The sequence below is a fragment of the Podarcis melisellensis genome (genome assembly GCF_964234715.1).
Source record: "Podarcis melisellensis genome assembly, chromosome: 5".
NCBI classification, from domain to species: Eukaryota; Metazoa; Chordata; class Lepidosauria; order Squamata; family Lacertidae; genus Podarcis; species Podarcis melisellensis.
In genome coordinates, this window is record NC_138537.1 from 70,807,602 (window position 1) to 70,824,407 (window position 16,806).

Sequence of the window (16,806 nt, forward strand, 5' to 3'; positions counted from 1 at the left end):
TAGCTGGCTCCTGATCCTACACCACCATCCACTCACATTAACTAGCACAAAGGGATGGCATAGCAGCCGTTGGGTTGAATCCGGACTTTGCATTCTGCAAACAACAATGGCTCCTTCTGTCCACAGCTTTTTTATCGAGTGGTGAAATCCTGCTAGTGGAATGGGGGAGAGGAGAGAAGGAGGCAACATTTGTCAAATTCCCCATTCCCTGTTCAGTCCCCTAGAGACACATATTGTTCCAGAGGATCCTCTAACCCCCCCCCCCTGAACAATTTTTTTCAGGGGGAATTAAGCAAACTCTGGACCCAAGCCCTTATTGCAAAATTACCTAGTAACATTCAAAACTAGAACGATTCACTCCCATTTCCCTACCCCAACAAGTGAGTTATGTGGCCAGAATTGTATGAATGAGACAAATCTAAGAAAGCAATAAAAAGCACATAGGAAAGTGTAACCAACTTTACTTCTGATAAAACAAGTGATTTAGTCCCAGTTGTGTATGACATATTAACAAATGATCAAAAAGCCCGGCTATGGCTTCTTTTTTGGCCCCTGTTTCTGAATCTGTCATGCCTGTTGGAGCCGCCACCTCGCCTTCCATTCCTGAAATCCGAGCCACCACTTCGGCCACTGTCACGTGATTCTTCAAGCTCGGGCAATTCCGTTGCCACAGAAAGTTGCCAGCGTCTTGTATCCTGCCATGTTTGCTAATAAAAAACAATTTTTTTGTTATCTCTACAATCGGCACTGAGTTTACAAACCAGTATTTGCAAACCTCACATAAAATAAAAGGATAGAGGTTTTCTGAGCTACATGGAAGATTCCCACCCCCCTGGCATCAAAGTAAGTTAAGAAAAGTATTGTTATATTGCCTCTTGACACCTCAAGGTAACCTGTTATTTCCTCCTATGTTTCTTCCATACACTGACCAACAAAAGTTGATTAAAGGAAAGTTTCAAAACTTCCAAAAGCGAGCATTTCTGTAAAAAAGAAGCCATGTTTCTTACTTTAACTAGTGTTTAGATCAGTTTCCCAAACTTGTGTTTCCAGCTGCTTTTGAACTGCAACTCCCATCATCCCTAGCAAGCAAGACCAGTGGCCAGGGATGATGGGAACTGTAGACCAAAAACAGCTGGAAACACAAGTTTGGGAAACAATGGTTTAGACAACACTTTATAAATGTTATTCAGCCACTGCCTCTAGTTATTGGAAATAATCTGATAAAATAAGGTACATGTTTTAACCACATGATGGTGTTGCTCTGAATGGAATGGAATCTCAGACAAGAAGTATTTAATGATAAAGAAGAGTAGAAACTATCAGGTTCCATTTCACCCCTTGATTAAATTTCTTAAAACCAATTTCTTCCTTCCATTTCCAATTTAATGTGTTTATAGTGATAGCAGGTCGTATTTCTTCATTTATGTATTAATAATAAAGTGGGAAAAACTTAAAAATCCATTAAGTAGCAATTTCTCACCTGTACTTTATTTAGTTCAGCAACAGGAATATCAAAGCACACACCCTGAATACAAGAGAGAGACACTGATCGTCAGGCATTAAATAAAGAAATCTGCAACACTTTGAAGAAGGCAAACTTATTAGTTCACATATTAAGATGCAACAGTAAGTGCCTGACAAAGTGCCAGCATTTGATTTGTACAAAAAAATTATAGAGCAGCGTCTAAGTGAATAGTTCAGGTACTGGCGAAGGCCAAGTATTTTACAGACCAGCATTAAGAACCAGAAAAGGCTACTAGTTTGATGAGGATAAACACAGATGGCTGTTTTTTTAATAACTAAACACAAGTCAAATGGAGAAGGAGAAAAGGATTTGTCAGCCATTAACATTAACCAGAAGTAATAACTGTACAGTACTTGAAAAATTCCCTGCAAGAATATGAAGTCTACACAAAGTGCTTGTATTTTATTCCGTCACTTATAAAGCAGATCAAATAACCCTTACTACCTAACATTTTATGAATGTTAGAACATGCTCTGTAATCCTTATTCACAGCCACATAAAAGTGATGATTCAACTCTGCATATTTCCAACATAATATGTTCTATCCTACGACAACACTAACTCTAATTATAAAAGTCATCCTCATATCATTTAACCAATACCATTTTGGTTTTCAAGTGCAAAACGTGTGCTTTGCATTTTATCAGAACAGATGAGGAAAAACAAATACTATAAAATGCTCAACCAGCAGATACCTACAAAATGTCTAGGTCAATTTTCTTACCGTCTTCCCCTTAAGAAAGCGCATTCGGGACACTTTGCTGTCAATGTCCTCACCCAGCTGTTCTTTCAGACCTCGCCAAGCATAGCCAATGGTGTGCATTTCTACTGAACACTGAAGTGTCATGGTCACAAAACCCTTTAAAAAAGCAAGCAGCAATAGACATTTACAGTAACAGCAGAGGAATATAACCGGTTAATTGTTAAGAGCTTTGACAAAGGTATTTACATTACAACTAATGGCTCCTAGGTTGTAGGTGGTGCAGCCTGATAAGAACATGTGCTACCGATCCTGAAAGCACCACAACTGCCTGTCAGTGAACCACCAGGCCAAATTCAAGGTGTTAGTAGAGTACTAGCCTATATAAAGCCCTAAATGGCTTGGGGCACAAGTATCTAAGAGTGCCTTCCCCAATATCAACCATATTTGGACCTTACAATCAGTCAAGGCCTTGTTGGTGTTGTCAATGGGGGCTATCTGTAGGGGGTGATGCACGACAGGGCCTTTACACTGGAAAGATTTATCATATCTCTGTTTGTGGAATGCTTTCCCCAAGGAGATTCCCCTGGCACCTTCATTATACAACTTTAGGCACCAGGCGAAAACCTTCCCATTCAACCAGGCTTTTGGCTGACTGACATCCTATATATTGTGTTTTTGAGAGGGAGTTGGGGTTATTGTTTTGTTCCTTGTTTTTATTATGTGTTTTGTGTTTTTATCTTGTATTTTTATGCTGTGAACCGCCCTAAGATCCACAGATGAAGGGCGAGGTATTAGAATTTGATTATTATTATTAATAATAATAATAATAATAACTACATAGGGTACAAAAAGGGTTCCACAATAATTCAGTGAAACTACCAAATAGACTGTTTAGCTTTTATAAATCCAATCTATATTTAATTTCCTTAATACATCCTCATTGGGAGGCCAGTCATACAATTAGGGCCAGTGCAGATATAAGCAGCATTCAAATTCCAGTTAAAAGGGAATCCTGGATAACCTTAACAGTAGTTAATATTGGTGCCATCACGAAATTCAATGTCTAAGATCCCCTGCCAAAGAAGGAATTACAGGGCCCATGCACGATCACTTAATTATGGCTCAAATATTATTCATTCATTTACTTAGTTTGTTGCATTTATATCCCATCTTTTTCTCCAAGTTCAAGGTGGCGTGTGTGGTCTTCTCCCATTTAATCCCCACAACAACCCTGTGAGGTAGGCTAGGCTGAAAGGCAGTGACTGACCCAAGGTCACTGAGTGAACTGTATGGCTGAGTGGGGACTTGAAACCTCCCAAGTCCCAGTCCTACACTCTACCCATTATACCACACTGGCTAGTCCTTTGTCAAAAAGAAAATATATTGGTACATTCAGCATGTCGGGAGGGGGTGTGTGACCTTTTTGGGTGTGGCAGTTTCGCTGTGTTCTCATCCAGATAATGGAGAGTCCTATCAGGAAAGTTTGACTAGGATTATCCTTAAAATAGATCTTATTTAGACTATAAAAATGTTATACAACTGCATGCCATATTTACCGCATCCGAGTTGAGCAAAGAACGCTGTTCAATGGCAGTAGCTCCAGAAATATGAGCCAGTGCTGCAGCCAGAGCTTCCACTGCCCCTTTTTCCTCTATCAGCCGTTCAGCTGCCTGTCTGAAGTGGTCAATGGCAGATGGAGGAACGGAATCCAAAGATCTGAGCAAAAGATTAGTCAGTGTAATGTCAACTGCTGAAATGAGAAGTGTACATTTTATAACACAGGAGATACTGAAGCTTAAACAAGGCTGCAATCCTGAATACACTTACTGGAGAGCAAACTCCACTATTTTGGGGCTTACTTCAGAACATGTACAGGATTGCAGCTTTGGAATTCTAGCATTGTATCCAATGGCTGACAGGTGACCTGCATAATCTTCTCCTCTTCCCACTTTGCCTTCTACAAAAAGATTCTCCAGAGGTTTAGGGAGCTCCACTCAACAGTATATGCTGGACTACAACAGAAGTGGGTAGATAAATCATTTTCCTCTCCCCATGTTGTTCAGGTTGAGTCCCCTCACTCCCCAAAACTCTGCGTCAGCCTTTTGAGGAGCATGGAGAACACAGAGGGGGAAGACCAGCTGGATGCAACCTCTAGATTATTACCCAAACTTCCCCGTATGCCTCCAGTAATTTGTTTCTTGGTTTTTCCTGACAAATTCAGATCAAATCAGTACACACCCACATACATACTCTCCACAGCTGACAAAAGTGCTGATTATCATGCTGCAAAGAAACAAAAATGTGCAACAGTGCTACTGTTCTTGTGAGCTAAAATAGAAGGCTGTGAAGCAGAATCTGTAATCTGTCTTCATTAAGTCAATATCCTGATCTGATCTTGGACAGATACGGTTAATGGAAACTCGTGACATGCGCTGGACACTGCATTAAGTTCAAAATATAAACAAAGAATGAAGTACCTGAGAGCATCTTTACTGGAAGCCTTAATAATGTCCGTTGCTGTAGGAACACCAACGCGTTTAAATGTAATCCCCTGAAAGTAAGAGTAAGGGTATGTACATTATTCAAGTGAAAAGCCACCCTTGGAGACACATGCCAATGGCTTAGATATACAACATATAAATGACACAAAAATGTTGGAAGATGATAATTACCGCTTTTTGTTCTACTTGTCTCAGCTGATAATCTTCCTTGCGCTGATAGAAACAGATGCACATCCCAGTTCGGCCAGCTCGACCTGTGCGCCCAGAACGATGAATATAGGACTCTACATCCTTCACAAATGAAAAGCTTATATTAATCTTACGAAAAAGCTACAGAGAAGCCAAACATTCACATTTACTGACATGCAAGAGTGTTTAGCTATGCAAAATGAAAGACAGATTGCACAAAACACTACATGTGGCATCCAATGTTGTGTGTCACTTTAAGTGTCACTTTAAGTAAGCTACCTCTGGCCTGCAACATGAACATACAATTAAAGGGGGTTCTCTCCTTTCCACTAGGAACTAGTAATTTACCTTTGGTGGTGAACTTTGTATTACCAGATCAACCTCTGGGATATCTAAACCTCGGGCAGCTACATTGGTTGCAACCAGAACTCCAAATGATCCATTGCGAAAGCCTTTCAGTGTAACTTCTCTCTGCTTTTGTGGAATATCACCATGTAAAGACTGTGCATCCTAAGTACATAAAACAGAGTTAATGGGAGATTATTGGAAGAAGTGACAAATGACAAGGATCAGTTTCCTTCCCACCCCAAAAGCAATTTAAATGAGCTCTGACAGATCTTGGATGCAAGAGAATATTTTCCCTGAATTCTGACATACCCATTTTCTATTTTTTTCCCTTTACATGAAAAGTGTGATGTCCAAAATATCCATAGCTGCATGAATACATTCATGCAGAAAACAGGATACTTGCACTGTGAGACTGCCAAAATGACATCCACTTCAGCAAGACACCCTTTCCCACAGTCAGCTCAAGCTAAGTTGAATTTGTAGCAATCCTTTACAGAAATGAGGGTCATTGCACCTGTTTTATTGAGGCATTCAGGGCCAGTTCAGTTGCTTCTTTTTTGGTCTCACAAAATATGATGGTACGTCCATGACTACCACTGTAGACTTGAATAACGTCTCCAATGACTGCAGCTCTCTGGGACCAATGACATTCAATAGCCAAATGCTGTCAGAAAATGAAATTAATGCTGGTTAGCAATAAAATAAGCTATGACTAAAGGCTAAATTAGTTGAACATTCATCCCACTAAAATCAATGGTACAAGTTAGGCTGGAATCTTAGCCCTGTTTACCTGGGAGTAAGCCCCAGTGAATTCAGTATGACTTGCTTCTAAGTTGACATGCCTAGGAGTGGGCCATAAGTTATGACTTAAATGAAATTGATTTCAGTTTGACTGAAGTATAACCAACTTTGGATCCAACCCAATTATCTTTACTGTGGGTGTGCTTGCTTTTTAAAGAACAGAATTGCACTTGGTACACACAAATTTAATCTTGTTTCACTGGAATAAATTACTTACTTCTACATTCATTGCAGTCTTTTGAGTCTTCTTTCCAATAAGATCAATTTGCTCATATCTAGATTTCATGTATTTCTTTGCTACATCATAAACCCAATGTGGGCAAGTTGCAGAAAAGAGTAACGTCTGTGGATTGTCTTCAGAATCTTTAACACAAAACAAATATTGTGTCATACAAAATTAAAGCAATTAAACTAATTTCCATGATTAAAAATACAGGAAAATCTATAATCATCGTATCCATAATAGAGGCAAAATGCCACTCAGAATAAGAGAAAAAATTACATTAACATTTGTGCACTCTTACTTCCTGATAATTCTCAACATGTGCACTCAAGGTATTACTATTCAACAGAAGCAGATGTAGAGTATAAAATAGAAACCCAAATGAATGCACATCTCTTGTATGTCCAGTGTCTCATGCTTTACTTGTGAGGATTTTCCTGTTCTAGTTTTAATAAGCTCCAATTAAAAAATTTATTGAAATGCCATTAGGAACACAATCCCATACCAAACCTTTTTAGAGCATCATTCCCTTTTAGAAGCAATGTGTGACACTGGGTATTTCAAAATGCTTAAAAATAACTTTTAAATCTAAAACTAAAGTATCATAATAATTTTAACCCAATGTACAGTGGTGCCTCGCAAGACGAAATTAATTCGTTCCGCAAGTCTCTTCGTCTTGCGAGTTTTTCGTCTTGCGATGCACGGTTTTCCATAGGAATGCATTGAAAATCAATTAATGCGTTCCTATGGAAAACGCCTTCCCCCGACCTCTTCTGGCGGGCTGCATTTTAAAATCGCCCGGGACAGCGGAGGACTTCTCCGCTGTCCGGGGCGATTTAAAAGCCCCTGGGAAGGCAGGCAGGGGGGACAAAGGCTTTCTCGCCCCGCCGCTCGGCTTCGGGACATCGTTCCGATGCCGGGCGGCGGGGGGAGGCTTTCCCGCCCCGCCGCCGGGCTTCGGGACATCGTTCTGAAGCCGGGCGGCGGGGGGAGGCTTTCTCGCCCGGCCGCCCGGCTTCGGGACATCGCTCCGATGCCGGGCGGCGGGGGGAGGCTTTCCCGCCCGGCCGCCCGGCTTCGGGACATCGTTCCGATGCCGGGCGGCTGGGGGAGGCGTTCCTGCCCCACCGCCCGGCATCGGGACGATGCCCCGAAGCCGGGCGGCTGGGGGAGGCGTTCCTGCCCCACCGCCCGGCATCGGGACGATGCCCCGAAGCCGGGCGGCTGGGGGAGGCGTTCCTGCCCCACCGCCCGGCATCGGGACGATGCCCCGAAGCCGGGCGGCTGGGGGAGGCGTTCCTGCCCCACTTCCCGGCATCGGGACGATGCCCCGAAGCCGGGCGGCGGGGGGAGGCTTTCCCGCCCGGCCGCCCGGCTTCGGGACATCGTTCCGATGCCAGGCGGCTGGGGGAGGCGTTCCTGCCCCACCGCCCGGCATCGGGACGATGCCCCTAAGCCGGGCGGCGGGGGGAGGCTTTCCCGCCCGGCCGCCCGGCTTCGGGACATCGTTCCGATGCCGGGCGGCTGGGGGAGGCGTTCCTGCCCCACCGCCCGACATCGGGACGATGCCCCGAAGCCGGGCGGCGGGGGGAGGCTTTCCCGCCCGGCCGCCCAGCTTCGGGACATCGTTCCGATGCCGGGCGGCTGGGGGAGGCGTTCCTGCCCCACCGCCCGGCATCGGGACGATGCCCCGATGCCGGGCGGCGGGGGGAGGCGTTCCTGCCCCACCGCCCGGCATCGGGACGATGGCCCAAGCCGGGCGGCGGGGGGAGGCTTCAAAAGCCGTCCGGGGGCTTTTAAATCGCCCCGGACAGTCCCGGGGCGATTTAAAAGCCCCCGGTTAGGCAGGCAGGGGGGGCAAAAGTCTTCGCCCCCCCCTGCCTGCCTTCAAAAGCCGTCCGGGATAGCGGGAAGCGCTTCCCTGCTATCCCGGACCGCTTTTAAAATGCTGGCGGTGGGGAGCAAAGCCTTTCGCCCCCGCCGGCCTTCCTGGACCTCTTCTGAAGTCCGGAGGGGGGGGGGAAGGCTTTGCTCCCCACCGCCAGCATTTAAAAAAAGGTCCCCGAGATTTCCCTATGGGCTTTCGTCTTGCGATGCAAGCCCATAGGGAAAATCGTCTAGCGAAGCGTCGCAAAAACCGAAAAACCCTTTCGTCTTGCGGGTTTTTCGTCTTGCGAGGCATTCGTCTTGCGGGGCACCACTGTACATATAGCTCATTTTTTTCATTTATATGCTATATTATGCACTGAGCTCAAATTATATTTAAAGTCCTCTGACACTGAAAGAGAGTAAGACTAAATTCCTTTCAAATTTAATCCTCCACTAGATTGGCCAATCCGCCACAGTACTTTCAATTCAGGTGAGAGACTAAGGTGGACAGCACAGTGTCTGCTGAGCAAACAGATCCAGATACAAAAGAGCTCTATGGCTTGCCATGACAGGTGAACAGATGAAGTAGTTACCTTTTTTATAAGCATATGCTAAAATTTCCTCTACTTGTTCCGCAAATCCCATGTCCAACATCTGGTCAACTTCATCCAGGACAACATGCTTTAGATTGGAAATGTCTAATTTGTTATTTTGAAGATGGTCTTTAATTCGACCTGGAGTCCCAACCAGGATGTCAATGCCATTACGCATAAGATCAACTGAGAAGGAAAGTTAATGTTGATTATGTATTAAATTGCTGAAGATAAACAGCTCTGCAGCACATTTCAAAAAAACGGTTTCCTGTGACCCATGATCATATCTACGACAATGTTCTAAAGTTTGCAAGAACTACTTTGGTAGAGCCCCAAACCTTCATGCATGCTACTCTCCAAAATGTGTAACTTTAATATACATTTGGACATTTGGCAGTGCTTCCATTAATCCCTTTGCTTTAACATATAATCTAAGGCAGCCATCCTATGCTTACTTAACCTTAGAATGAGCTGCACTGAATACAGTGGAAGTTAGTTCCACCTAAGTAAAAATACATAGGACGGAGCTGTAATTATTTTCTTCAGTTTTTTATATCCCTTCTTAGCTATTAAGCAACACTGATTTCCTATAGGTAACTTTCAGGTTTCATCACACACCTCTGAACACAAGAAAAATGAAACAGTGAAGTACAGTCAAACCTTGGTTGTTGAACGTAATCAGTTTCGGCAGCCCGTTCGACTCTTGAAACCATTCGAAAACTAAGGTACAGCTTCTGATTGGCATCGGACATTCAGCTTCCAAAAGACGTTCGAAAACCAGAACACTTCCGGATTTTCGGGAGCCGGGGTTTGACTGTACTTCAGACTGTTGTGTTCTATTTTGTTTGAAAGGGGGACCAGTACCACTTCAGCTTTTTAAAAAAGTACTTTTTAAAAGCAGGGATACAGAGTGAATGTGTCTTTAGCACCTAATAACACACCACCAATGCTAACATTTATGTAGCAAGCAGTAATAGAGCCTAATCTAAAGGTAACACTATTTCTTCACATTTTAATGGTGTTTTCTCCTCAATCACACAGATAACCTTCTTTCTTTCTTTTTTTAAAGTGCTACTACCGCAAAAAACCCCACTGTTGTGATTTCTTACGTTGTCCATTGTATGCTGTTCCTCCATAGAAGCAAGCCACAGTGAGTTTCCTTGTGACATCTTTGAAGTCTCTGGCTACTTGCATTGCCAACTCTCTGGTTGGAGTGAGGACCAAAACCTAAACATTTTGTTGAAATGCAGTTAGTGTTATTTGAGTGTTGTAAAACTATGGGCTGAAATATCCTCTTATTTAAATCTTCAGAATTTTTGCAAGTTTATTTTTACCTGAACATACACTATTATACACATGGTGGGAGATATTCAGAGCTGCATAGGTGAAAATCTCCTCCTCCTACCTGCCCAATCTGCTCTGGAGGGTCTCCCAACTTTGTGGAACACATCTGGGGGAATTTGGGGGCTGCAGCAGGGGTGGGGGAAGAAGCCTAAGTCAGTTTCACTCACCTTTGGTGTGCGGCCTCTTTTTCTTTCCTGGGGATCTCCCTGAAGTTTTTCAATTAAAGGAATGGCAAAAGAGAAGGTTTTCCCAGTTCCAGTCCGAGCTTGGGCTATCACATCTTTGCCATCAGAAATATGCTTGTAAGTCTTTACTTGAACTGGAAACAGGTAGGTAACTCCACGGGCTGTGGAAGAATACAGTTAAGGCTTTTATATAGAAAGATGTAAAATCATCATTATTCAAAAGTTGACAATTGCTTATACGAAAAGAACCCAATTCATAGCTTGAGAGTAATTACAGTGGTGCCTCGCAAGACGAAATTAATTCGTTCCGCAAGTCTCTTCGTCTTGCGAGTTTTTCGTCTTGCGATGCACGGTTTTCCATAGGAATGCATTGAAAATCAATTAATGCGTTCCTATGGAAACCGCCTTCCCCCGACCTCTTCTGGCGGGCGGCATTTTAAAATCGCCCGGGACAGCGGAGGACTTCTCCGCTGTCCAGGGCGATTTAAAAGCCCCTGGGAAGGCAGGCGGGGGGACAAAGACTTTTGCCCCCCGCCTGCCTTCAGAAGAGGTCCAGGACAGGCTTCGCGGACCTCCGCAAGCAGCGGGAGCGCTCCTTGCGGAGAGTTGCCAGCGCGCCCAGGCTTCGCGGCCCCGCCGCCGGGCTTCGGGACATCGTTCCGAAGCCAGGCGGCGGGGGGAGGCTTTCCCGCCCCGCCGCCGGGCTTCGGGACATCGTTCCGATGCCGGGCGGCGGGGGGGAGGCTTTCCCGCCCCGCCGCCGGGCTTCGGGACATCGTTCCGATGCCGGGCGGCGGGGGGAGGCTTTCTCGCCCCGCCGCCCGGCATCGGGACGATGCCCCGAAGCCGGGCGGCGTGGGGAGGCGTTCCTGCCCCGCCGCCCGGCATCGGGACGATGCCCCGAAGCCGGGCGGCGGGGGGAGGCTTTCCCGCCCCGCCGCCCAGCTTCGGGACATCGTTCCGATGCCGGGCGGCGGGGGGAGGCTTTCTCGCCCCGCCGCCCGGCATCGGGACGATGCCCCGATGCCGGGCGGCGGGGGGAGGCTTCAAAAGCCGTCCGGGGGCTTTTAAATCGCCCCGGACAGTCCCGGGGCGATTTAAAAGCCCCCGGTTAGGCAGGCAGGGGGGGCAAAGACTTTTGCCCCCCCGCACGCCTTGGGAAGAGGTCCTGGACCTCTTCCGAAGGCGGGCGGGGGGCAAAAGTCTTTGCCCCCCCTGCCTGCCTTCAAAAGCCGTCCGGGATAGCGGGAAGCGCTTCCCTGCTATCCCGGACCGCTTTTTAAATGCTGGCGGTGGGGCGCAAAGCCTTTCACCCCCGCCGGCCTTCCTGGACCTCTTCTGAAGTCCGGGGGGGGGGGAAGGCTTTGCTCCCCACCGCCAGCATTTAAAAGAGGTCCCCGGAGATTTCCCTATGGGCTTTCGTCTTGCGAAGCAAGCCCATAGGGAAAATTGTCTAGCGAAGCGTCGCAAAAACCGAAAAACCCTTTCGTCTTGCGGGTTTTTCGTCTTGCGAGGCATTCGTCTTGCGGGGCACCACTGTAAATATTGGAGGAAACAGATGTGAAGCTTCATTGAATATGTTGCTAATTACATTTCCAATGTAGATCAAGGTACTACTAGTCAAGCATTCTGTCTAATAACAGTTACCTAGCCAGATGCTTTTGCTATACACAAATGTGATGACTGCTTTGTTTATTTAGAAATCAGGGGTTTATTGCCTCTTTAAAACGGAAGCTGCATTTAATTATTGTAGCTGATGGCCACCTATGAATTTGTCTAAACTCTCTTCAAAGTTATCTAAATTAGTAATTTAATGAATGAATGTCATGCATTTTGAGTCGTGTGAGAAATTTTCTCTTTTTTTCTTAACTGAATCTAGTCAGTCAACTTGCACTGGATGCTCAAGAATTAACACTGATAAATTCTCATACAAAAAATTTAATCATGTAAAGAATTCCAAACAGAATTTTAAAATATTTTCAAATACTTAAAGATAGAAAGAAACAACAATGATCAGGGTGGGGAAGAACCACACAGAGAAGTATACAAGAAATATTACAAAACTGTAATCTAATCACTTAATTTAGAAGAGTTTGGTAATTCTCAGGTGGAGCTGTAGTTTGAAGAGAATCATTATGATCTAAAATGTTTAGAAGCTGTCTGATTTGTCATTTTCATCAGGTGTGTTAAGGTTTCCATAATTAAATGACATTACAATTGTATATATATCATTTATTTGTGCTAGAGTTTGTGAGGCTTTACCACTTCATTGCCACTACAAAAAGGTGTGAAAGTTTTTATGCATTAAGTCAACTTCTTTCTTAAGAAAAACACATAGAATTAATATAACTGGCATTTCAGACAAACAGTTTATTATATTGAAATTTTCATTCCCATTTTATTTTCTATTCTCAGTATCAAATATGGTTGTTTTTTCATTGTCACTGTATACCAAGCTGTTTTCAGCTAGGATTCTGAGATCTCTCTCCTTGGTGTTCACAGCCAAATTAGAATGTATTTGTAAATTTTGACTATTGTTCCAATGTGCATCATTCTGTACTTACATGGAATCTAATCTACTATTGCTCAGCCACTGTTCTAAGACATAATCAAATAACCAGTCCTGGTGAGAGCAAGATGAAAATGGGCAGGGAGGGAGGGAAGAGGAGGAGTGTTCTGCTTCAGACTGTAAACATTTAAAGAACATACCTTTGAGAAGGTCAATTGTTGCTTTAGAGAGATTAAAGTTGGCAAAGTCTCCTTCCTTTTGCTCTTCAGTCAATTCCTGTTGGGATTTTTTTAATGCAAAAGATTAGTTATAGAAAATAAATTTAAAATATTCCAAAAAGTGCTAGCAGTGCCGAAAGGAAAACAAAAACAAGTGTTTAATATATCTGGTAAGTATTTTCACAGATTCAAACATCTTGGGAGAAAATAAGGAATTGAAAGCAAGAGATACAAAGATATCCTGTACATAAGGCTCTCATAAACTTGTAGTATAGATGAACAAGAACAGAAACCTCAGTACAAAACACTTACAGCAAGCCTATTATATTGAAAGTGCATTGTCAACAGACATAATTGATCAACAGAACAGCTAAACAAGGGCAAATCATTGACGATGTGGCTCAGAGACGGCACTACATACTTGAACAGGAAGCAAGTGACAATTCATAAAGGAAATTATTTTAAGTTCCTCATACGAAGTCCAGTAGCCTCCAAACTTTATTTATGTTGTGAACCCCAGAAGCTACATGATTGCGAATCAGACCACTGGTCCCTCTATCTCAGTATTTACATGGATTGGCAGCAGCGTTCTGTGTTAGAGACCTTCTTCTGGGTACCCCATCTTCTAAAGCAACCACAGACATTTTGACTGCATCACCTCAATTGTGGGACTTTTGCTAGCGATGCTACCCAAACACTAACTCTTATGTCTTTTCATTGTCAACCTTTTAAACATCAAATGGGCTGTTTTAAAATGAGCCTGGTGCTACTCATCTTGATGTTACTGCTGTTTTACCTACTGTGGTGTTTTACTGTAGTTTCAGTCAATTTAGGAGTTAGCCGCCCCTACATTAGAGTATTTTTTGCCATAGAATCTACAAGAACAAGGCCCTTTATCCTCAAACTGAACTCAGAAAATGGACACCTTCAGCCTGTTTACTCAAACCCTTGGGTCTGTGCACTTGGAAGTCCCAAGGTTAATAAAATGCCCTTGCATCCCCAATGTATGGAATATTTGGACATAACTTTCCAATGCTGGAAAACAGATGTGTGGACTAGACTGGGAAATGAAAATATGAGGTACATTCTACTTTTAATTATTATTATTTCATCTATACTTCCCTTCAGGCAGTATCTTAAATAAATGCTGTTTCCCAGGGTGACCCACAACAAAACACCACCATAAAGTCTTTACAATAACAAAAAATGAAACATCACTATTAAAACCAGCAATTGATATAAGTAATTGAAACAGCTGAAACTTGGAACCTAAATAGTCTGGGAGAAGTTTAAAAAGTCTTCATCTGGTGACAAAAAGATTATAAAGTTGTCACCAGGAAAGCCTCCCTGTAGAGCAAGTTTACATTAACCGGGTGTCATACCAGGGAGGTACCTTTTCTCATTGCAATCTACATTTCAGGTAGCGATCCTAAGCCCCCGGGCATGGAAACACAGAAAGGAATTCCTTCATGTATCCAAGTCCCAAACCATGTTAGGACTCAAAAATTATCAACTTTAAATTGTGCTTGGAAAAGGAATTATGACTACACCTTGCCTCAGCACATGTGTTAGTACACTTACCTTTCCCAACTTCTGCACTGAAATTCCATTGAAATTAAGTATACAAAATGAAAGGTCTGAAGGTATCATCTCACCTGATCTTGGTCACTCTCACATTCCGTATTTGATTCTTCAGCATTACCCTGCTTTTTTGACTTGCCAACCCCATTAGTGGCGGAGGATGTTGTATTGTGTTCCGCAATTATGACTTCAATGTCATCAAAAACTTCTTTCTTTTTCTTACTTTTCTTTGGTTTGGGTGGTTCCAATTCTGTATCAGACAGTTCGTTCTCCTCTGTTGGTGTTTCTTTAATTTTCATTTTATGCTTTTTAGATTTATCTTTTTTATCCTTCTACAATAAACAAACAACCTCAAATTAATATGCACAGACATATCTACCCCTCCCCGGCATGGAAAAACACATTTCCCCCTATATTATTTGAAGCTATGCAGTTCATTGTGTTTGTATGCAATTACATCCTTATGTAAAGTCCCACTGACCTCAGTGAGGCTTACTTCCGTTGCCTTTTAGAAGTAGATGGGATTTTCTTTTATGTAACCCTCACCCTGGCTTTGATGTATCTACGTGGGGGGTTTGTTTGTTTGCTTGTTTGGCAAGATAAAGTGAATAACAAACTTAATGAACAATAATAATAACGTACTGCTTACACTGCAATGCAGCTCAACCATGCATCTTTCGAATTACACGCAAGTACTAAGAGCATAAAGAGCCTACTGGATCAGGCCAATGGCCCATCTAGTCTAGGATCCTGCTCACAGTGGCCAAGCAAACACCCGCGGGAAACCAGGGAACAGAGCAGGAGCACAAGGGCGCTCTCCCTTCCCGTGGTTTCCAGCAACCGGCCTTCAGAAACGCCGCTGCCTCCAACTGGGGAGGCCGAGCTTGGCCACTGTGCCCAGTAGCCATGGATAGCTGTATCCTCCCCGTTGCATAATCCTCTCAGAAAGCCATCCAAGTTGGCGGCCATCCTCACTGCCTCCTGAGAGCGCGAGCTCCGCAGTTACAAACTATGCGCTGCGTGAAGAAGCACTTCCCCTTTTAAAAAAAATAAATAAGATTAGGAGTGCTTGGTTTTTTTAAAAAAATAAATAATTTCGGCGTGCGGGGAGTTGGAGGAGCGAAGCAAGACTGGCGAGGCCCACGTTGTTAAAGGCAGCCGCGTGGCAGCGGCTCGCTCCACGCGCTCTTGCGCTTCCGAGAAGCGAGAATTCGACTACGCGGCCGCCGAGGGCCGCGGCTGAGGAAGAGAAGCCGCCTTTGGCTCCTCCTCCTTCTCCCGGGCCCGGCTCGCCTCTCTCCACTTGCGGCCACGAGGCCCGGCCCGGCGCGGCGTCTTCTCCCCTTCTCCCTCTCCCCGGATACCTTGCGCTTCTTGCCGCTGCCCTCCAGGGCGGCCTCGGCGTCCATCGGGGTGCGGGGCTCCATCTCGTCCTCGCTCTCGTAGTCTGGCCGGGGGGCTGCGGGCATTTCCTGGGACTCTTCTCCGCTGAGGTGGTGGCACAAGCGGCTGCTCCAGGCCGACGCCGGGGTAAAAGGAAAGAGCCCCGCCCCGGCGGCGCTGCTGACGAGGAAGCGAGGCGGCGCTTGGCTGCGGGAGGCGGCTCTTGGCCAGGCCCAGCCCCGCCAACAGGGGGAGCGAAGCGTGGGGAGGCCCGGGGCTGAGGAAGCCGAGCGGTCGCTGGTGGCGCGGGGGGAGGGCAACGCCCGGGAGCGGACGAGGCCCAAAGCCTGCAGGGCCGGCGAGCGGGCGCAGTGCTGCGTGAGGCAGCGGCCGAGGCAGCCCATTCCCAGGCGGCGAGTGCGACTGTCCCCGGCTAGCAGCTCCCGCTGCTCCGCCTCCCCTGAGGTGAAGCGCGGTAAACCGACACTCCCCCCCTCGGTGAGTCATCGCCGTCTTTCTCCGCGTTGGCTCTGCCTTTCGCCAACGCACTAGGTGGCAGGCGAGAGGGCGGCCTCGGGGGTGAAGACGAAAGGTTTCCGTACCGTTCAGCACCGTTTCCCTCTGGCCCGAGTCCCCCCCGCTTCGCTGAAGAATTTGCACTCTGCATATGCCCAGAGCAGGGGGGCCAACTTGAACACACACACACACACACAGAGTTTAAATGGCAATGCCCATCAACTTTGGAGGGGGCCTGGTCCTCTCAAATATTATATTTGGGGGGTGAAGACCCCTCCGCCCCTTGGAGTTGACTCTTTTTTTACGATCATGTATTTC

The 16,806-nt window shown here is 45.4% G+C and overlaps 1 protein-coding gene across 1 annotated transcript; it reads right to left on the bottom strand.

The window, feature by feature from the left end:
• Positions 1 to 444: 444 nt before the first annotated feature.
• Positions 445 to 16,391, bottom strand: LOC309370899 (nucleolar RNA helicase 2-like). Its single transcript, XM_081913092.1, has 15 exons — positions 15,954 to 16,391; positions 14,664 to 14,921; positions 12,991 to 13,066; positions 10,264 to 10,442; positions 9,862 to 9,979; positions 8,753 to 8,938; positions 6,285 to 6,430; positions 5,781 to 5,930; positions 5,267 to 5,428; positions 4,901 to 5,020; positions 4,706 to 4,779; positions 3,785 to 3,944; positions 2,250 to 2,384; positions 1,481 to 1,525; positions 445 to 707 (listed from the first exon to the last, which is right to left on the bottom strand). Exons 1-15 carry the CDS (start codon positions 16,374 to 16,376, stop codon positions 519 to 521), a joined length of 2,421 nt encoding a protein of 806 aa, XP_081769218.1. The 5' UTR covers positions 16,377 to 16,391; the 3' UTR covers positions 445 to 518.
• Positions 16,392 to 16,806: the final 415 nt, after the last annotated feature.